The sequence below is a fragment of the Anas acuta genome, chromosome Z (assembly GCF_963932015.1).
Source record: "Anas acuta chromosome Z, bAnaAcu1.1, whole genome shotgun sequence".
Taxonomy (NCBI): Eukaryota; Metazoa; Chordata; class Aves; order Anseriformes; family Anatidae; genus Anas; species Anas acuta.
In genome coordinates this window covers 44,733,327-44,756,090 of record NC_089017.1, presented here as the reverse complement: position 1 = coordinate 44,756,090, position 22,764 = coordinate 44,733,327, and the positions used below count along the sequence as shown (strand labels likewise).

General features: G+C 35.5%; 1 protein-coding gene across 7 annotated transcripts; it reads left to right on the top strand.

Annotated features, from left to right (window-relative positions):
• The first annotated feature begins 627 nt into the window (after positions 1–627).
• Positions 628–21,010, top strand: LOC137848321 (long-chain fatty acid transport protein 6-like). 7 transcript variants are annotated; one of them, XM_068667344.1, is made up of 12 exons: positions 628–962; positions 1,051–1,144; positions 2,820–3,298; positions 4,611–4,823; positions 5,637–5,795; positions 7,338–7,480; positions 11,596–11,790; positions 13,238–13,328; positions 14,781–14,979; positions 15,355–15,452; positions 17,270–17,400; positions 20,419–21,010. In XM_068667344.1, exons 2-12 carry the CDS (start codon positions 1,086–1,088, stop codon positions 20,593–20,595), a joined length of 1,944 nt encoding a protein of 647 aa, XP_068523445.1. In that variant the 5' UTR covers positions 628–962; positions 1,051–1,085; the 3' UTR covers positions 20,596–21,010. The 7 variants fall into 7 exon arrangements, with proteins under 7 accessions (XP_068523445.1, XP_068523448.1, XP_068523447.1 ...); XM_068667345.1 differs by having other exon boundaries at positions 629–962; positions 7,338–7,462; positions 20,419–20,866; XM_068667347.1 differs by lacking the exon at positions 1,051–1,144 and having other exon boundaries at positions 628–959.
• The last annotated feature ends 1,754 nt before the right edge of the window (positions 21,011–22,764 follow it).

Below are 22,764 nucleotides of genomic sequence, written 5' to 3'. Positions count from 1 at the left end.
ATGTGAAACAGAAGAAATGGGTAAGGCTCTGAAGGCTGTGCTGAGCTCTTTGGTGAAATCCATGACCTGATCCCTGGGGAGGCAGCACACTTCTCTGAAAATAGACTCTGGTCTACAGATGGGAGCCTCCATTCCCCTCAATAGGGAGTACCCTGTAACCATATCTTTTTTCTTCCCAGTGCTGGTCTTAATGCTATTCTTGATGTGAGGAGATTGTTGATCTAACCTTGGCAAGGGAGGTAGTTTTAGCATCTCATGCACTGATTCCTCTCTTTCCATTTCATTATGTCCCTTGTCTACCTTCTTCAGATCCTCTTACCTATTACATAAAGATAGCTGAGGGTGCAAGGAAAGGATCTTCTTGTGGCTCCAAGCCGACTGACTTCCATTTCTCCCTGTCCATCCCTCTCCATTTCCATCCCAGTGCTGAACAGGTGTGAGATCAGTCTTGGTGTTGGCTGTGGTAGGCTGGCACCTGTGCACCAGAGAGTGCAGAGCACAGGTCCTTTGATCTATCATCTTCTCAGACTCTGGGATGCTCCTCCTGAAACTTGGCCACAGGGCAGAGCAGTACTTCCCCCTGCAGGCACACCTGCCGCAGCCCTGCTCTCTGTCAATCTCCATCTCAGACACTTGCAGCAGTCAGGTCCTGCAGCCTGTCTGGGCCACCATGGGGCTGCCTCAGTGTCCCCCCTGGAAGCCCCCAGGGGGCCAGGATGGCAGCCTTCCAATGGTTGGGGCTGGGCAGGAAGCAGAGCCCAGTCCAGTGGCACTGGGCACCTGGCCAGCCTTGGTCACTGCTAGCGAGGGCTGCCCACAGTACACATAGCTGTACTGCCCACCCTGCCTGCCCTGCTTGCCTGCCGGTCACTTCCCTACAGGACAGCGAGCTGAGAGGCTAAAGAAATAAAGAACGAGAGACCTGAGGTGTCCGGGAGGAGAACTATAAAATCAAAGAGGTGGTAAGAAAATATTTGTTCATTACTGATCCTTCACATGCTGGGTGGTTGTAAATTTAGCTAAATTCTGGTGTTTGCATTTCTTTTATAGGTTATTTACTATTTACATGAAACAATGCTCACAGCATGCATCTGAAGTCAGATCAGACTCATTCCTTTATTTGCTTGCATTACACTTTTCTGAGGTTGTCTTTTTGTCCCTTTGCCTCGTTCAGATAAACATCTTAATTTATTCTTACTAATCAAACAGTCCAATGAGCTTCTAAACTGAACTTTTGTTGCCTAATGATTGCATTGCTTTTAGCAAGGTAACATGTTGTTTTACTGAGAAAGCAGACCAATTACTTGGAAAAAAGAGAGTATTTGTATTCTAAGTGATTGATTGGATTCCCTGTATTTGGAAACCTTTCCATTTGTTGTTTGTCATTGTCAGTGTGGTTGTCTAGATATTGAAAAACAGTTAATTGTATTCTTCAACATCATTGACTACTTTCTCAGTATTTTCTGTTTTCCTTCAAGCTCAATATGTTATGACATAATTAAGATCTCAATTTTCATTAAAAAAGGTGTGTTAAAAAAAAAAAAACACCCTTGTGTTTTAAACCCTTGTGACTGCAGTGGAAAAGTTTAAAATAAACAAACAGGAATAAAGCAGAGAGAGTAAGTAAACAAAACTCTGTATTGCTACAATTTATTAGTCTAAAACACACACACACACAAAAAGAAGTAATATGAGTTTGGTGACCAATTTTCTTGAATTTAGTTCCAATTTAATTTGCTGCAAAGCATTGATTTAAATAGTCTAATAATAATAATAATAATAATAATAATAATAATAATAATAATAATAATAATAATAATAATAATAATAATAATAATAATAATAGAGACTTTGTAGTAACTGTTCAAAACAGTATTTCTACCAGATATCTCAGATACCTAAGATATCTTAGAGAACAAGGACACAAAGTTTACACACAAAACTGTTCTTGTTCCCCTGGGTTTGGAACAAAGCTGCCATTAGAACATTTCTGGATTGTTTGTTTATTTTTTTTTTTCCAGCTCTTTGACTGTTCCCTGTGCTGGTGCTTTGTTTGTTTGTTTGTTTTCCCCTCTGCAGTGTGTCCGCTGCCTGTAAGAGCTACTGTGTATGTGGTCATTGCTCTGTGCACATGTAGTAGCTGTGTCTAGTTGTGGTTGTGTCTTGTAGTGGCAGGTCTGTTGTTTTGTTATCCCTTTTTATAAGAGAGGATTGAAGACTGATTGGAAACTAAGAACAGCCAAAAAGCAGTTTTTGTTACAGTATTTTTTTTTTATATAAAATGAGTTTAGTCATATAAATGAGGACTAGAAATAACAAATCGCCCATTAATTAGTACAAGGCTGAAGGACTTATTTGGGTATTTCAAGCTAATGTTTAGGTGCTTTTTCCAAGATTTCACAGAAAACATCTGAGAGCATGCAAAATTCTGTTGTTTGAAACTTGGAAAAAAAGAATGCAAAGCAGAGATGAAAAAGTCAAGCATATATCTCTTAGTTTGACAAAGGACCTTGACAAATAATAAAACAAAGAACAAACAAACAAAAATACCAAATACATTTCATACTTTAACTTCTTTTATACACTTGTAGTCAATGAATGTATTTCCAATGAATTTCCTTTCCTTTTCTTCTCCCTCCCCCCCCCCCTTTTTTTTATCAAACTCCAATTCAGTATTTTAAAGACTTGTCAAATTATTTGATTGGACTGTAATTAGTTTATTATCTTGCAGTGTCTGTCTTCCTAAAACTCCTTATCAGTTATATTAATGCATTGTATTTTATATCTCTAGCATACCTAACCTATTATTTTCACCCCAGCATGGCATGCATGTGGCTTTCAACAGTTACTGGAGGAATACTGGCACTGTTTGTTTCTCTGAAGATTTTTTTTCCATATTTCTGGGAGGATCTGGTCTTCTTCTTGAAGCGGAAGAGGTTAAAATCAATGATAAAGAAACGGGCCAAAAATGGAATTCTCACCATAATTGATCTTTTCACACACAGAGTGGGAAAGATACCCCACAAGCCATTCCTCATCTATGAAGGGAATGTGCATACCTATGAGGATGTGGACAGGAGGAGTAACAGGGTAGCCCAGGTCTTCCTACAATATGGGGCTTTGAAAAAAGGCGATACTGTGGCCCTGCTGATGTGTAATGGACCTGACTTCATTCATGTGTGGTTTGGACTGGCAAAACTGGGCTGTGTGGTGGCTTTCCTCAACTTCAATGTCCGCTCCAGATCTCTCCTGCACTGTTGTAATACATGTGCAGCAAAAGCAGTGGTGATAGGAGAAGGTAAGTCTTGCATTGTATTTGGTTTACTACTTTCTACTGTGTTTGGCTATCAGAAATAGATAATCAGAACAGTTCAAAGCTGAAAGCACTTCATATACAGAACGATATAGAAGCAGAATCATAGAATACAATAATTTGGAAGGAACTGCAGTCCCTTCTCCTGGCTATAGAGAGGACCATCCAAAGACATGCAATAGGTCTGAGAGCACTGTCCAAATGCTTCCTGAACTCCATCAGACTTGGTGTGGCCACTTCCCTGGGGAGCCTGTCCCAGTGTCCAACCACCTTCTTGGTGAAGAACCTTTCCCTAATACCCAGCCTGACCCTCCCCTGCCCCAGCTCCATGCTGTTCCCTCGGGTCCTGTTCCTGTCCTCAGAGAGCAGAGTTCAGCGCCTGCCCCTCTGCTCACCTCCATAAGAACTCGTGTATATATATACATATGTTTTGGCTAAAAAGGAGGGGAAAGAGAAAGGCCTGTTTGAATTTCAAATGTATAAACACCAACATATTTGGAATTAATTAGTATAATAAAAGGCTTAAAACTGAAACTCCAAGTACTGGACAATGTAACAGCATGAACAGTTACTCATGAACAAGTGAACAGCCGGGAGATATACTTCAGCAGCATTTCCTTTCTATTTCTCTTTATTAGCTTACATAGATACAACTATACTGACTACAGGAAGGCTCACCTTTTCTTTATAATCAAAATCCATATATACAAATGTATTGTCATTTTAGAACTGCTTCAAAGAAGTGGCCCAGTAGTGGTCCAGAGGTTCCATTGCTTAAAGCAAACAATTTAGCATAAATTTAATTTTGGCCCTCTAACTGGTATATTATGTAATCCTGGGCAGTTTATTTAACATTTCCGCTCCTCTTTTCCCAGCTTGAATACAAGTTGGCAATACTTCTGTAATTCACATATGTGAACCTGTGAGGGCCTTATATGTTATATATAAAGCATATATTATGCTTTAAAAGCTTTAAGATGTGCAAATGTTGTGGCATACTGACTAAATCAAATCCTGTTATTTTAATGCTATAAAGATCAGTTATTTTTTTTCCATTACAACTAAAGCCACATCAGAAGTATAGAGAAATTAAGTATAAGTATCTTCATTGTTTTTATATTATTAGTTTTAATTAAACACCATGATCATTTTTTCCCCTGCCTGATAGGTTGAGTTGTCCTGTGACTGATGTGGTGGCTGAGTAGATAATTACAGTGAAGACAACCAGGGATGTACTTGCAATTATTTTAATAACAGTGGTTTTTGTTTGTTTGTTTGTTTGTTTTTAACTTGACAGATTGTTTGGGATCAATAGAGACTGAGTTTATTTTTCATCTCTTGGAAAACAATATTACTGTCTGGCTAATGAGCACCAGTTCTCCTTTCCCTCGTGTTGGCACTATACTGGACAAGCTAGACAAAGTCCCTGATCACCCTGTTTCGTCTCACCTTAGAGCTGCCAATAATGGAAAATGCACAGCCATGTATATCTTCACATCGGGAAGTACAGGTGAGAATGTGTACAACAATGTAAAATTGCAGCTTCAAAACTTCATTTGGTATAAACTTAGCAGAAAGACAGGCACACAAAAAGACAGAACTTGAATTTTTGCAGTCAAGCTATGGAGGAATCTGTTTAGTTAAAAGTGAATCTGTTTAGTTAAAAATAAATTTGTTTAGTCCATTTTTACTTTGCCATAACAATGCCATAATTCCAGTTAGTGAATTTTCACATAGATGTTCCATGCCTGAACTTTATTTCTTAAAAGTAAGGGCAGTAAATTCAGTCTCTAACAGCCGCTGTCAGTTCATAGTAACAGAAATTCACAAGTCCAGACTAGAAAGAACAGCCAGCACAAGTGCTTAGGCTTTGGGAGAAAACTTTTCCTCTGTGACTAATCTGAGTAGTGAAGTTTCACTTTCCATCACTAGAAAGGAAAGAAGAATGCTTCCTCTAGTCAAGACAAAGAAGTTCATAATAAAAGTTACTCTTACTGCAAATAGAAGCTGAGGACACAAGGCACAAGGCCTCTTCAGAACCTTTTTATTTCTTTCTTGGTGTTGAGGGAACACTGTGTACACAGTCTCCACTGGTCTGTGACAGGTATGGACTTTCCTCCCCAGGTCAAGAAGAGAACAGGATCAAATAGTCTTAGAGAAGCTGAGAGGCTAAGGAGATATGAGGTGAAAACTGAAAGACAGGACAGACAAAGACTAAGAAGAAAAAACAACTCTCCCAGTATATTACAAACATAATCTTATGTTTGCAGCAAAATTATTAATGCAAGCACTATATAATTATTTGCTCTTCTTACTTTGGCAGGTTTCCCAAAAGCTGCTATCATCACTCATCTAAGAGCCCTATCTGCCTGCTTAGCATTTATTCAGTGTGGAGCAACTTCTCAGGATATTATGTATCTCACTCTTCCTTTGTACCACATCAGTGCTTCTCTTCTTGGCATTGGCGGATGCATTGAATTAGGTAATATTGACTTTCAAGTGAAGTTTCATTAACTTAAGAATGCTGTAACATCTTATCATTTGGTGAATAACTCCATTTGGTGAGTAACTCCAACATTATGTGTGCCAATAGACTTTTGTTACCTTCTCATTTTTATCACCTTCCTCAGTGGGAAAAAAATATCTATTTGTAGTTTTGAAGCCTGAAGCAGACACCATCTGTTACATAGATACAACATAGCATGACTTGAATTGTGTATGTTGCTGAAATGACTCCATGTGTTTTTTAAGTTTAACCTGAAATTACATTGTATCCTAACACCAAAAGCCCTAAAAGTCTGAATCTCCATTTTTGGTTATGATAATGGACTTCTTGGAGTTTTATGTACAGGGCTAACAACCAATTTTTTTTCGGATGTGGCCTCCTTTCTTGTCCTCAGAGTCTTGCCCATTTTTTTTAATTTTATTTATTTATTATTTTTTATTTTATTTATGAATTTATTTATTTATTTATTGCTATGGTAATTATACATCTGAGCTGTTTTAAAGCCATTTCAGTGCTTTACTTCTTCAGGAACAGCATGGGCAAGTGTGCTGGGTTGCAGCAACAGATAACAGACATCTGCTGCCTAACAGAAACATGAAGGGGGTGGGAGAAGTAGTGTATGAAAAGGTTTGAGGCTTTGATTTGTCTTGGGGAGAAAAAGTAGAATAACAGCTTTCTTAGATGGGCCATTCAGACTGGGACTCTGATAGGTCTGTGTTTTGAATAACAAGGCAGGCTTTGAGATGAGTGAGGCTGAAGAGCTCTGAGAGCTTCATGTCTTGCAAGAGATGGGGTACCTCAGTCAAGGAGGAATTGGGGAGCTAAGAACAAGTGGACTAGAAGGGATTTGTTACTTGAAAGGCACTGGGAAACTTTATGTTGGACAAATAGGACTCAGGCAGAAACACATTTTGGAAAGGACGCAGACAGGGAAATTGGAAATTCCTAGCTGACAACACTTAGAAAAAAAAACTATGGAAAAGGAACAGGCTGGGAGACATGAGAACTCTAGGAAGGGATATTTTTTGAAATGGAAAGCATTAAGCAACTTTAGAGCTGCAGAAATAAATTGACGGTGATGAGTTGACATGAAACACAAAAGGGGAGCAAGACAAAAATAATGAAGTCTCTAAGATAATTTCCCTGCCCACACAAATACAGAAAACTGCAAGCTACCTTCTCTCCCATCGCAAGCTCTCTCTTTTCAGGCTTACACCAGTAACCATCTTGATATAAACAAAATGGTTAGGCTTGGGCCTATTCCTAATAACTGGAGATGACTGAAACGTTCTCTTCTACTGCTTCTTATACTGTAGGTTTTTAGATATTACTGAGAAATACAAGAAGCAAGGCTCCATAGTACTAGTCACATTTAAAGAAAGAACTTACTGGAAATAGCTTACAATTTATTTAAATAGATTAATTTGTCATTAAGAAAATGAAACTTATCTGTAACCATAGTAATGATAATGATTTTAATAGTTATTTTGAAATTTATTATCTTTTTTCATCATCTAGGTGCAACTTGTGTTTTGAAGAAGAAATTTTCTGCAAGCCAGTTTTGGAATGACTGTAGAAAATACAATGTGACAATGTTTTTGTACATTGGGGAGCTCTGTCGCTACCTTTGTAACCAGCCCAGGGTAAATTCTCCTTTACAAGTAAATCTGTATTTTCTAAGTGTTATAGATTTGTTCATTTCTCAATGGTATAATATTCTTAATGTTTGAAATTGGATTCAAATTTTGGATCTTGTGTTGCTTGTAGCTCTACAATAGCACTGAAGTATGTATAAGCACATTTACTGGAGTTATGCAGGTTATGCATGTGGAGTTATGGAGTTATGTCTGGCAGGATGGGACAGTTATTCCTACAAACTAGCATTAATTCTTCTGTAAACCCAAGTTTGTTGATTTTTCATCTGAGTGATAGGCAAGTGGCAGGTCAGTAAGTAGAGGTATAAGCAGGAGATGCTTTATCAGACTTGGTGATCAAAAGAGTGTGAACCAGATCAAATCATTAACCAGTTGCACTGCTTTGTTCCAAACTAATTACTTATTAAGAGAAGGCTACTCTACCCAGTATAATAATTCAGCTGATAACTCTTTTTTTGCATGGCTTTGGATGTGATGACTTTATTTATTTATTTATTTATTTTTTTCCTGGTGAGTTGCTCCAAATGCACCTTTTGCTCCATAGCTCTGAATATGATTATAGAATCATCCTTGTAAAAGGCATATGGTTATTAGTGTGGTGCAAAATCTTGCTTGCCCCTGCAACAATAGTCTGAATGGCATGGAGCTAAATCATGATTAGACTTAGGACAAAAGTACCATGTCACTGAGCAGAGCAGCAGCAGAAAAGCAAGCATGTAAGCCTGAAAATATTTATTACGTTGCAATGCTTGTTTGTAGGTGATGGTGAAAAGTGACTAAGATTTTCTTAATTTTATACTTGGGAGTTACGAAGTTACTGAAGGGTGGTGACTAAGATTCCTACCTACTACAGAAAACATCACGTACAAGCACAAAGTTAAAAAATGCTCTCCAACTTCATTGCCCAGAGATTGGCACAAGAGCTAGCAATGAAGCAACATCTGAGAGAATTCATGTGCTGATTTGAACAGAAAATTATTATTGTGTGGTCTGGATGTAGGAGAGAGGTCAAAGACAAAAAAGCATCGGAGGGAACAAGCTAGAAAAGCTGCTGGCCAGACCTCAAGCCTGTACAAACATTATGTCAGTAGTCCATGGATCAAACAACAAAGGAATAATTAACTAGACAAAACTAGTTGTGTAAAGGTCTCTCCTGCATGAAAAGGCAGGAAGAACTTCCTTCACTTGGCTCAATAACAAGAATGTAACAGAGAGGATATTTATGTTTAACTCACAACTGGTAAAAAGAGGGAAAAACTGAACGGTGGTCCAGCTGTTAAGGAAGTTCAGGATATCAACAGAAATGCATCAGAGTAGATACAGAGACCTGTTAAGATTGGTTATCTTACCAATGTGTACTACCTATAAACTATTGTGTATCACACAGATTCTTCCACAGTGAAAGAAATCTGCTTAAGCCAATAAGTAAAGCAGATATGTTTCACCTAAACTCTGTGCTGTGGCATGCCAGACCAAAGCAGTCTTGGTGTTGCCCAGGATTAGGGCTACCTAATGGACCCTGCAACTAGAACCCAGCTCTGACTGGAATATCAGCAACCAGCTGATCCAGCATCCATGTACCTATGATAAAAAACACATTTTAAACATGGTACCCCATACCAGTCAACAAACAAAATGGACTATGTGCCAAGGACTGTTTTTAAAAAGAACTATAAAATTTCAAATATATTTTAAAATTTGAAATAAAGTGAAGATGAAACCACCATAATAGTTCCTCTTAGCCTTATAATCTCTGAACATGCTAAAATTTACTTCAAGTCTTAGAATCAGACAAACCAGATGTGTGAAAGCCAAACCAAACCAAACCAAAAAAAAAAAAAAAAAAGCACATACATACAAACAAACAAAAAAACTGATAACCAAACAATAATAACAAAACAGCATTATTTTCCTCTGAAGATGAAGCATTAAAGAAGATACAATGTTAGATATAAAGTAATTCTACCAACCAGCCCACCAACTTGTTCATAACAGAGTTTGATCACATCACGTACCATGCTGTCCTTTCAGGTTTACCTTCACAATGACAAAAGAAAGCAGAGCTACTTAAACAGAAGTAGGGAAGTTTCCACTCCTGTCTTAACAAGTGGAGTCTAGTCTGCACTACTGCTGATCATATCATGACAAAATACATATTATTTGTCTATCAGACGTGCAGTGCTGGATCAAATTAAATCATCAGTTAACCCAGAGTTCACAAAACAATTTTATCTCAATATTAGGTGAAAACATTAAAACACTTAGAGTCATTTAAAATATTTCAGCATAATTCTAGTTAGTTAGACTAAACTTTTTCAAAACTTTCAATTTTGAAATCAACTCTGTTATTTAGAAATCAATTTTATTATTACAATTTTATAAGTTTCAAATCACACCAAAAATTGAAAAATAAAATAAAATAAATAATTATTTGGCTTGAGGAAACCATTGTTTTCAACCTGAAATAATTTGGTCTTTTTACTTTTTGTTGCTGTCCAGTCATGGCAGTAGATTAATCATTCAATCCTACCTATACATCCACAAAAAGTGAGGACTTTTTCATAGGCAGATACTTGACTACAGGTTCATACATAGATAGCTGAGCAGTCTGGCCCAATGCAGGAAACATCTGAATATTGCACAATAATGACATAACTGACATGTAACCATGACACGTTAAGAATTACTTTTGACTCCAAGTTTGATTACCAGCTTTTCTGAATTTGATCTTAAGATTAAAACTGCACATTATATGAGGTCAGTTAAGGAGATTTAAGTCATGACGCTACTTTTCCATGTTCCTTAGGTAACATGACAGACTTGTTAAATTTAATACCAAGTAATACAATAGATTCATAGAATGGCTTGGGTTGGAAGGGACCTTAAAGGACATCTAACTCCAACCCCCCTGCCATAGGTAGTGATAGCACCCATTAGATCAGGCTGGCCAAGACCTCACTCAGCCTGGCCTTGAATACCTCCAGGGATTGGACATCCACAACTGCTGTGGGCGACCTGTTCCAGTTCCTCACTACCTTCACAAAGAGTTTCCTCTTGATGTCTAATCTAAATCTATCCTCTTTTAGTTTAAGACCATTCCCCCTCGTCCTATCATTATGTAGCCAAGTAAAGAGTCCTTCTCCATCATTTTTATTAGCCCCCTTTAAGTACTGAAAGGCCACAATGAAGTTTCCTTGGAGCCTTCTCTTCTCCAGGCTGAACATTCCCGGCTCTCTCAGTCTGTCTTCACAGGAAAGATGATTTAGTCCTCTGATCATCTTTGTGGCCCTCCTCTGGACTCACTCTAACAGGTCTACATCTTTCTTATGCTGGGTGCCCCAAACCTAGATGCAGTACTCCAAGTGGGGCCTCACTAACAGAGAACAGTGGGGTAGTCACCTACCTTGACCTGTTGGTCACGCCACTTTTGATGCAGCCCAGGATAGAATTAGTCTTCTGGGCTGCAAGTGCACACTACTGTCTTATGTTGAGCCTTTCATGTGTAGAATCAACCATAAAGTGTAATAGTTTTTTTCTAAGACAGTATGTTACCTATGCAGTTGTTTCAAAAAAGAATTTCCATGTGATCCAATGTGATATTGAGCATATTTAAAAAATAATAATACTTTTTTTCAAGATAAAATGAATCTTTTAAACTTTGTAGTATGCACTTCAGTTACTGACTTTCACAGAAGCACAGAATAGATGAGGTTGGAAGGGACTTCTGGAGGTCACCTGGTCAAAACCCCCTGTTCAAGTAGGGAAACCTTGTAAGGTTGTCCAGTATGATGTCCAGATGACTTTTTCAGATTTCCAGGGAGGGAATCTCCACAAGCTGTTTGGGCACCATGTTCCAGTGCTCAGTCACACAAGCACTGTATTTCTAAGTGAAAAAAACAAAGGCAAACTATGAAATTAAAGTTCTTGCCTTATGAGAGTCCTTCAACCTTAGGCAAACTAATTCTGATGTTTTTCTGTTCTATTTTTACAAAACTAATATCTTTCTTCGAAGTCTTTTAGTCAAAGTGGTATTTTTCATCTTCTATAGAAAATTTTAGATCTCTAGAGATATTTAAAGTCCCTTTTCTCAGCTGCAGAATGTTCTTTTTTGCTGTTCACAGAAAGAAGGGGACAGAGTTCACAAAGTACGTATTGCTCTAGGAAATGGTATAAGACCTGCTGTCTGGAAAGAATTCCTGATGAGGTTTGGCCCAATTAAAATATTTGAATTCTATGGATCCACAGAAGGAAATGTTGGTTTCTTTAACTACACAAATAAGATAGGAGCTGTGGGACGTGCTGGCATCTTCTCAAAGGTAAGGTAAATGTACACAAGTCAACCAATCAACCAATTAGTAAGCCAAGAAAAAAAAAAAAAAAAAAAAAAGAGCAGGTCAAAGGCAGAAGAATGTACAAGGAAGAAGGAAGAAACTGCTTACTACAGATCAAAGTTTGATTTATGAAAATGGAAATCTTATTTTTACTCCCTTACTTGATTCTGTTCTCTGTGCATGTATTGTAACCCTGTAATAAATACACACACAAAAAAAAAAGTCCATCAAAGCTGCCATTTTTTCCCCCAGAATTAAAGAAAGCAAAACAAAACAGACTATATAGAAGTACATGTCCATAGGAATGATTAAAACCAACGTTCACTGGAGTTTGTCATCCCCAAAGACCACACATATTTAGTAATGAGTCAGAAATTAGTTTTGATTTGGTATAAATCAGGAGATGTATGTTCTAGAGCAAACCCACACAAATTTAATGACTGCTTTTTCAGTCATTAAAAGCAGCATCACACTTTCTTCTCTGAAGTTAAGCAAGTAAGCAAACAAACAAACAAAAAATAAACAAACAAATAAAAGCTTAGCAACTAGAAAATAAAAATATCAAACTACCTGAAATATAAATTTATATACATGACTACTGTTGAAACTCTGACTGGAGATACACATCTTTCCCTCATAAAAATACCATGGCAGTCTCAAATGCTTTTCTTACTTGTTCAGACTTTTTGTGAATCATGAATATTATACTACAATAAAATACTGTTCAAATGATACTAAAGATTCAGATCACTTAACATCAAAAAGAAATTAATGATTTCCAAATGATTTCTGCTTTTAATCTGAGATGCTGACAATGTCTTCCCATGACCATAATACTAACTCTGCAATGCTTTTGATCTTTTAGCAATCTTAACTGTGTGGACAGGGGACAAAAGCAGGAAAGTCTAAATCAAACCGTAGACCTGTAAGTTTCCACTTTGATCTGGCTGAAATAATTTTTGAGATGCCTGTAAATTTAATTTGGATTTTTTGTCAAAGAATCTTCTTTATTTTCATTTCAGTAATGTTAAGTTCTTGCTTACAGTTGATCTTAGGTTTGAAGCAAAATCAACAATCTGATCAAAAGCACTATGTTATTTTAATTTATACAAATTTTTTGAATCAGACTATACTCTAAAATAATGGATTTTTATCATCAAAGTAGACAAACATCTCATCTGTATTCTTAATATTTCTTGCCATGATATTAACACTTTCTGATAACAGCTTGTCAGAATACTGTCAGTATATTTCAGTGTATTTCAGGCTGCTCCGAATCTCTCAAATGTAATTGAGTACTATCCGTTAATTTTTATCTGTTTAATTACATTTTTATCTGACCAATAATAAAGTAAGACAGTGAGGCTTTTAAGCATGTACATGTTTAAAATTTATTATTGTTATTGATTGTTATTGTTATTGTTATATTTAGTTCCTACACTCTTTTGAGTTGTTGAAATATGATATCTCAAAAGAAGAACTTATGAAGGACAAGCATGGAAGGTGTAAGAAAGCACAAATAGGTAAAGAGAATTAATTATATATTAATTATCAGATAACTCAATTTAGATGGTGGTTTTTGGGGCCAGGGATTAATTCTCTGCTCTTTGTGCAAAAGATTCTTGATCTATACTTTGAACTTGAAAACAAAACAGGGAAAAATGTATTATAAGCAGATCCAAATAGGGACCCATAGATAATGTTTGTTTTTTATTTTATTTTATTTTATTTTTTTTACTTTTTTTTTCACTTCTTTTCAGATCTTTCTTTAATCTTCTCTTCTCTTCTCTTCTCTTCTTTTTTTTTTTTTTTTTTTTTTTTTTTTTTTTAATTTTTTCCCCTTTAAAACTGCTTATGCCCTTAGGATAGTTACATTAAAAACTGGCCAAAAAGTCTTGGTTTCCTAGAGGAATTAATAAATTGTACCAGTTTCACTACACAACTAGAAAAACTGTTCCATGAATGTTATAGGTAACTCTGAAGCCTACTTGATGTCAAGTGAGACAGTAACGTCAGTAAATTCCCAAACTGGAGTATGGAATAATCTTGCAAAAGTGCCTGGGGCAACTTTTTTTCCAATTCAACATTTTTAGTTTTTGTGTGTGTGTGTTTTCTTTTTCTGTTGTTACACATTATGCACTCTATTTGCAATGATTTAAGTTCTTCTTTTGAATTGTCATGAGCTTTTGCTTTCATTTCACTTTTGACATCTAGCATTCAAGCCAATATTGAGAACTAAATATGAGGCTATGAAGCAGCTATACAGCTCTGAGGAAAACTATTTGTTTGAAAGCATCTCCATAAATCTGTTGAAGGAAAAACAATAAAAATCTATAGAAGCTGGAAATGTGTTTTAAACAGAGAAGCAGACTGGGAAGTAAGCCAGTACCCATCATAGATATAGAACAATAAAAATGCATTAAAAAGGATATTCCAAGCTAATCCCAGTAAAGCAATGTGATCTTTGCCCTTGGTATAAATGGGACTTACACAGCAGCAAGGATTGTTGCCCAGTAGGGAAATGTTGGAGACTTTAAGAATTCTGTCATGCCTAGGCACACCATCAAATGTCCCACCATGGTTTATGATGTGTGCTTTCCACAACAGCACACTGCAGAGAGCTCTAGCAACCATATCCACTGGAAAAATATAAAGCACAAGAAAGTCAAGCACTGTCTTTTGCCCACATCAGAACTGTTTGACTACCAGCATTATTTTCAAGTGACAGAATAGTTTTCCTTTCCTTGGGCACTGTACACCACAAAGCTCTTCCTAAGAGCTAGATTTGCACAGAAGGAACCCATATTATGTACCCTTTTCCACTCACCTATTTCTGCTGTTCGGGAAATAGTTATGGAAATGTAAAAATGAGTAGAGCAGGTGTGGCTTTCAAAAAGATTTTTAATACAACACTTTATGCTCTAAATAGCCCACAGTTAATATGTTTTTTTCTGTCACCCTTTCATGGCCTGCAGGTGAACCTGGTCTTCTGGTTACTCAAGTTACTCAGGAAGCCCCATTTTCTGGATATGTTGGAAACAATGAGGCCTCTGAGAAGAAACTCCTACGTAACGTGTTTGTGAAAGGAGATGTATATTTTAATACAGGAGATCTCCTAGTGATGGATGACAATGGCTTCCTCTATTTCACTGACCGAGTGGGAGACACATTCAGGTGTGGTATAGAGTTAACAGTAAATCCAGTGAGCTTGAAAGAAATCTCATATATGCAGAACCAGATGACACAGATCACACTTTAACCTAATGAATTTTGTTTTAACGAAAACCTTAAGTATCTCATCCAAAATTCACCAAAGATCACACCCAATCTGTAGAATTTTTAAAATTTGAGCCAAATGGCACTTCCTTTTCTTCTAAGGTTGAGGTTTCAGAAGAGAAGGCTCTAAATCAGAAAAGGTTTTATCTGTCTGCATTCTTCAGCCAAGAATAACAAAAGTCAACAACAAAAGTAGGGCTCCATCACATATAGCCATGTATAGAAAAATCTTGTTAGCTAAAATCTATCTTATTTTAAAAATATTTTCAACAGGTGGAAAGGAGAAAATGTTGCCACTGTAGAAGTTGCTGAAATTATCACTATGATGGACTTCATTCAAGAAGCTAATGTTTACGGTGTAAACGTTAAAAGTAAGACACTACTTCTAATTTGAGAATAACAAAATGAAAATAATAATTTTATACTCAGTCCTTTCTTTGCATACAACAGAATGCAAACTTATATGTAAGGAAATCAGTCATATCAACTCAACAATTCAAGCATCCCTATAGTGCTTTGAATTTTTGAGTAAAAGTAAAATGCTGTATTTAGTAAAATGACAGGCTGAAAGTTTGTAGTGAATAGCAGAAACTTTGAGATTATTTAATATAGATGCAACAATTACAAAATTATAAACCACAAACTACGACTTCTCTTAGACTACATCCTTTCATCTGAAAAATGCTAAAACAGGGAGCATATTAAAAGATAATATCTGAAAACACTTGTCACTAGCCTGTAAGTAGAAGGTTTGTATTTTTTTCATAAATGGAATATTCCCAATGGCTTATGGTTCTTCATAAGATGTGCAATACCATGTGGAAAATCTGTGGGTAACTAAGTGACAAGATGACATAGAAAAGCTTAGAATATGCATCATAAGAATGAACAGTTTAAAGAAGGCAAACTTTCTTGTGGTGTTGAATAGCTGTTCTGTGCTTCCTTTGGAAGAAGACAAACAAAGTATAATGGTAAAAGAAACTGCACTATGCACGTAAAGAAGAAGCAATCAGGATACCAGCTACTATTTAACATTAAGAGACAGGAAACTCAATGGATTCAAATAAAAAGAGGATGTATGAAAAGTAAACAGAAAACAGGCCATAATCTGAATGGTTGTTCAGCAGGTTGCTACCAAATGCCAGCATTCTGATTTATGAGAGATGGCATTATTCAGCTGGACACAAATAAAATTGTAATGTAACTTAGAAAGTATATTTCTTTTTAATCTACAGTGGACAAACTATAGATGACACAAGGTGACAAGGATTCCTGAAAGACTACTGCTGTTTCAGGACAGTGACTAGCATACACTGTCAAATCAAAACCTCAAGAGCTTAAGCATTTATTCTGAGTTTCGGTATTAACAAAGTCTTTCATATTTCTGAATCAACATGAGTTTCACAAATGACCAAAAGAGACTTTAAAAAACTTGTTAATTGAGCAACTGCCAATTAATTTTCAAGAAGAGGGAACATCCATACTTATACATCCAATGCCTTGGCCAAATCACAAAGACAGTATTTCATTCTGGTCAGATTTGACCTTGACAGCTCATTTCTTCTAATTTAAATGTTTTCTCCATTTTGAATTATTATTTTGTTTGAATTAAGAGAAAGCAGTAACTATATTTGTCACGTACTTGTTAACAGGCTTGTGTTTCTGTTTTCACATGGGACATGATTTGCTCTTTGCAGTTCATTAAGAGCTATTTCTGTTATTTGTCTCTAATCTGTCCATATAGTCATCACCATATAGTTCTGTAACCACTATATTTGATATAAAAAACAAACATAGTCTCATACATTTCTACTTTTTTCACTAGTCTTTTTGGAACTTCTTTCATCTTTTTATTGAACTAGTGGTACTCAATTTGTCAGGCATCTATGTTACCAAAATTAAAAATGAGCGAGATAGGAAGAAAACCTAGCACCCAGCTCCCAGCCATACAGACTTACCAATAAATAATAGATCGGTGACATTTTTTATTTGAGTGAAACTTTGAAAGTAACAGTTAGTCTTACACAATAAAATATCTTGTAACTTATACAGAATGATGTCTGAGAGATTAGGGCAGATATTTCAAAGTATCAAGATCTTTTTCAGATCAGTACTAAATCCCCACAAAAGTCATACAAGACTCACACATAGTCATATTTGTCATAATATTTATTTATTTTTACTTTAGACTGTGAAGGAAGAATAGGGATGGCAGCTGTTGTGCTTAAACCCAACCAAGCCTTTGATGGAGAAAGACTTTATAAGCATCTTGTGGACTTTCTTCCAAGTTATGCCCGCCCACGCTTTGTGAGAATCATGGTAAGACAGCCATTTCCTACTTGTATTTATCTTTGGTCTTACATAAAAATTGTTCTCTACAGTCATGGAAAGTAGAAAGTGATTTACAAACAGTTTCAAGAAATGAAACACAAAAGGTCTGACATTCAGAAAACATTAAGCCAAATGAAGCAAATATTTGATGAATTAAAAGTATATGTTGCTTTAAAGATCCATTTGTACTTACAAATCTTAGATGTAGTTCATAGCTTGGCAAAGTTGGATTTTGCTTCAAAACTCTTCAGCTAGTGTGTTCTTCTAGCTAATGGAAGACAAGGAAGACACACATGGCTGTTGTCTGTAGACGATATGTGTCTACATATTTTCATATACAGAAAATATGTGTCTACATATTTTCATAATACATTTTCGGATGGCATGATCCATTCAAAACTTTTTTCCTAGTATTTGTTCTTGAAGTGATTATTACCCACTGTTACTGACACAGCAGCAGCAAAGAAACATCTACGACTTCACAACTGACAGCAAGATAAATACTTTACAGTGAAGATCTCAAAATCAGAGAACTAGAACGCACCCATATGTTCTGTGGTATAAAAGCAGAGCTGGAATAAAATTCACTTACAAGTGCAATTTAAAAGTGCAGCCCTTATGTTCTCCCCACAATACATACTTCTGCAACAGGAGAGAGCATGAACTACAAAAAGCAGGTAGGGGTCCTGCATCACATCACAGTTTATAACAGAAAGTTTTCTGCTGTTATGGTATGTTGAGAAGCACATTAACAGTTTTGTCTCTCCATCAATATAGATAGATTTTCTGAAAGGCATATATTGGATTGAGAACAGGATGGAATTGTAATGGAGTGAGTCTGGATAGGAAGAGGAGGTGAAGAATGTATACATTTAGAAAGAATTATAATGAAAAGAGTTTAAAAGTTTGAGGAAAGCTATTTTTTCACCAATGGAAGTTACTGTAATAGTAAACACAACTTCAAAGGCAGTAAGTGTAGACTGTAAGGCAGTAAGTGTAGTATCTGTGGTGCCTCAGAGCACCAATGCTCTCCTCTGGGAAAAATTTTTGGAACAGACATGTCTTTATAGTTCTGTTAAACACAGAATACTTATGAGGAACTCTAGTGTCTACATGTGTGGAACCATTTAAACCTGTTTGCATTTTATGCATTCTTTGACTAAAGCTTTGTTTAGCTAACTGAAGGGATCTTACTACCAAAATCATCTCTGACACCACTAGTGAAAAGATATACACTACTGGTACTATGAATATTTCAATATCTGCAAAACTTTATTAAAGGAAATAAAGCCAATTTCATAATAAAATCTAAATAATCAAAAACATGTTACTGTAAAAAAGAAAAAAAAAAAACATTCTAGTGGGGGATATGATAAAAGCTAAAAAAGTGAACATTTTCTGATTGCAGATGGTCAGAAAATGAAGTCTTCTGGAAAAAAAATTTTTTTTTTTAAGAGTTCATCCTAATCGAGAATTGCAAACACAAACATGAAATTCTTACTCAAAAATGGACTTCATATAATCTTGAAATCTTTTCACCTGTTCATTAGTAGGCTCTATATAATGCAGCTTGCAAACACGGTCAATTGATTTTGTGAAAAAGAGTTTTTCACAAAATTTTCATGAATTTTTCACAAAATTTGATTTTGTGAAAATGGAAGTTGTTCTTCTCAACTTCTTTGACTTGACCGTAAAAGAAAAGGAGAGGACTATAAAAGAAATGCAGTACAGGGACAATGAAGCAGGATGTTCTAAGGCTCTGAGGTAGTCCTTTTTTCAGCCAACTGTTGTTTATTTTAATTTTGTATTAAAAAAAAAAAAAAAAAAAATTAGGAAGAGGTTTCTGACAGCATCCAGGGATTAATTTCAGTACTACATTTTTGGTCAGGTTTTGTTGTTGTTTTTCCCCAAACTGTCTTCCTGTGTGAAAAAAAATCTGACTTTATTAAAATAACATCAGAGGATAACTTCAAAAGAAAATCTCAACAATCTGTGTTCATAATGTATATTTAAAATATTTAAGTTAATATTTAACCTGTCTTTATCAAACTTTTAATATTAATCATTGAAACTTTTTAATAATTACTGGAAAAAAAATCCTGTTGTCTATTCAATTTGAAGCAAGCTCAATTGATAATGATTGAATATTACTGCCATGTGGCAGCTATTCAGTTCTTGTGTGAAATGACTTGGTGGTCTAAGTGTGGTTCCTGTCATAAGTGCTGCCAAAAAAAGTGAATGAACTTGCAAACATATTAGCAGTCTTAGCTCAGAAGCCAATGACAAAATGATCTGAGAATTATGGATATGGAATAGCAGGGGGACATGGAAATCAGTTATATTCTAAATCAAGAGAATAAAAATAAATATAAACTGAAAAGTTGCCTATTATTTCAACATGAGGAGTAAAAGAAAATTTAGGCTACATTGAAAATAATGTACAATAACAATGCTTGAGATCAGGTGTCTCATACTTTTGAAGAGAGATTATTTTATACACCACTTCTGCTCTCATACGCTAACTATTGTGTGCAACCAACTTGTTCATGAATTGGCAATTGTGTAACTTTTTTACAGCAACTGTTTACACATAACAATAACACAGGAAGGCATTTAACATATTTGTATTTAATTTCTTAAATGAAGTTTAGTGTCTGGACATCAGAGGAGAACCAGTACCATAAAATCAGTTAGCTCTCTGCAGACCACCAACACGTGTTTCATAAACTACAGATTTTGTGATCAGCTGCCCTAATGAAAGTTAAAAAATGCTTATTTTGAAGCAGAGCTTGAATGTTGCTTTCATAGAAAGTTGAATACAAAATAAAAGGAGTATTTAGATTCAGATTATACTGCATCTGTTAACCACATCACTCTTTCTAAATGAAGACATTCTATAGAAAAATTCTTTGATCCATTTTAATCGGTAATTGCATCACTTTTTTCATTGATACAGGCTGAAATGAAATATTGCACTTTACTTGAATTCTTTCTTTTTTTTTTTAGGATGCTATGCAAATTACACCAACTTTCAAGCATCAGAAAATGCATTTGGTGGATGAAGGATTTAATCCAGAAATTATATCTGAACCTTTGTATTTCTTGCATGAACCTTCATGTTCCTATGTTCCTTTGACAAGAGAGATATACAAAAATGTGGCTTCTGGTGAAATATGTTTGTAAAGTATACAAATAAAAATGTTCTACAATATAGAAAGCAAATTTTAAACATACTACTGCAATAATTTCAAGAAAAATCTATACACAATGTTTGTTCTAAAACCATAAAATGATCAAGTTAGTCTTTCTGTGATAGTTTGCTCCTTCATAATACCGACCCACAAGTTATTTGCGTCATTTAAGCTGCATTGAATCTGTTCATGTTGCTTCCAATGGCTGCACATAGAAATTTTTATTTTACACATCTTGTTGATTAAAATTATTTTTGTCTAAGCCATCAGTATCTTAATTTATTTGAATGTTTTACTGCTTTAGATCATGATATTGATTCTGCTTTTAGAAAGCAGAAAGTATTAGATGTCAAAGGAATTAATAAAATACAGAATGTGCACCAACAAAATACTTCACAGGTACTACATATAGGCGTCAGTTCAATATTTGTTAATTATCTGATATGCGTGTAATTGAAATATTTTATGTGGTATTCACTTTCAGATTTTCTTAGAAAATAAATATTCTATATTAAAATACAGCTCTAGTATTTAATTATCTTATCATTTTCCCAGTTTAGACCAGCACTGATATAGATTAAACTATTTGTAAAAATTCAGCCATGCTTTTTGTTATTACTCCTGAAATAGAGTTCTCATGCAAGCAGGACAGAAATGACTCTTACATTTTGTATTCCAGCTTTTGCTGGAAATGAACATCTAGCATAAGTTAAAAGGTGCTATATAGGTTCCCAGGAAGAAACAGATAAGAGAATACATTAGTGTATCTATGGAAGTACTTTCCTGGACTATATATTGTTTACTGTTTTTAAAAATCAAGCAAGTTCATACTTAGGTGAGGGAAAACCTCCCTGTAAATTTTCCTAAATTCACCTGAACAGATAAATGAAACAGCTATAATATTAAGCTACTTCTTCTCACATTTGTAGCCCATTTCACTGACTTGCACAGATTTCTCAGACACAAAATAAGATGTTTTTTCTTGGTTTTCAGTATGTGCTATTGCTACCACTACTACTGCCATAATGAATTGAAATGTGGTAACTAACCAAAACACTACTTGTCTATTGAACAAACAGAAGCCAGTTGTATCCCACAAATGTTCATTATCTAATTTAAGAAGCAGTTTGACTAACAAACAAAAAACTTTTAATGTGATCATAAATGCCTGTGATCCTCCCTGTTTTCTTTGGTGGACAAAGTATGAGGTGGTGTATCTTTTAAGACCTAATGTGCTTCAGCAATTCCAAATTATGAGAAAAAGTCCATGTGCGACAAGACCTAATACATCCAGTGGAAATGGGATATTCAACATCTAAAAACTGGTAAATAAAACAAGTATATAGAATGGGAACATACTCTAACCAGCATACAACATATACCAATGGCACACTTACATTTCCCTTGAGGCAAAGTTTCTGGGCTTGGAGTGAGGTAAGCCAAGTTCCATGAAAAAAAAGTTTTCCAAGTTCTTATTCTTAAGAACTGGCTGTTTGTGGACTAGGAAGAATACAGAGGACAATGTGGGACTGAGGTAATGTCTGAGATGGGAGGAAACAACCTTCATATGGTTCTCCATTTATGGACATCCTAGTGTCAGAAAAGAAGTGGTCAGTTACTAAAGCCTCTCGAATACACTGATTCCTCCACCTACTTCCCCCATTGGTCTTCTAACACACAAAATAGGGCTCATCTAGAGCTCAAAACTTGACACTTTTTTCCCAAAATGTAAAAAGTCTTCAGATTATGCCATGGTATTCACATGGCACTGAATAGGTTAGTGAAAACAAAACATCAAAACATTTCTAATTTTCTTATGATCTTTCTTATGATCTATTTTTTTTTTTTCAACACACATATTTGCACCCCTTCAACATATATACTTTCAAGCTTTATGGGCACTATCATCACTACATTATTAACTGTTCATAGCAATGGATTCAATTTTAGGTTAGCAGTATTTAAAGAACTTCAGAAAATCCAGACAAAATTTGGTCAGACATTTAGCTTGATTTTTCTAACAGAGATGTATTACAAACCACTCTTTTAAGACAATGAAATAATTAAGATAATGAAAAACACAGACATCAATTCTATCCCTGGCTGCACAGTTAAAATTCAGTAGCTTATACACTTGCACCTATGCTGACCACAAAACTTT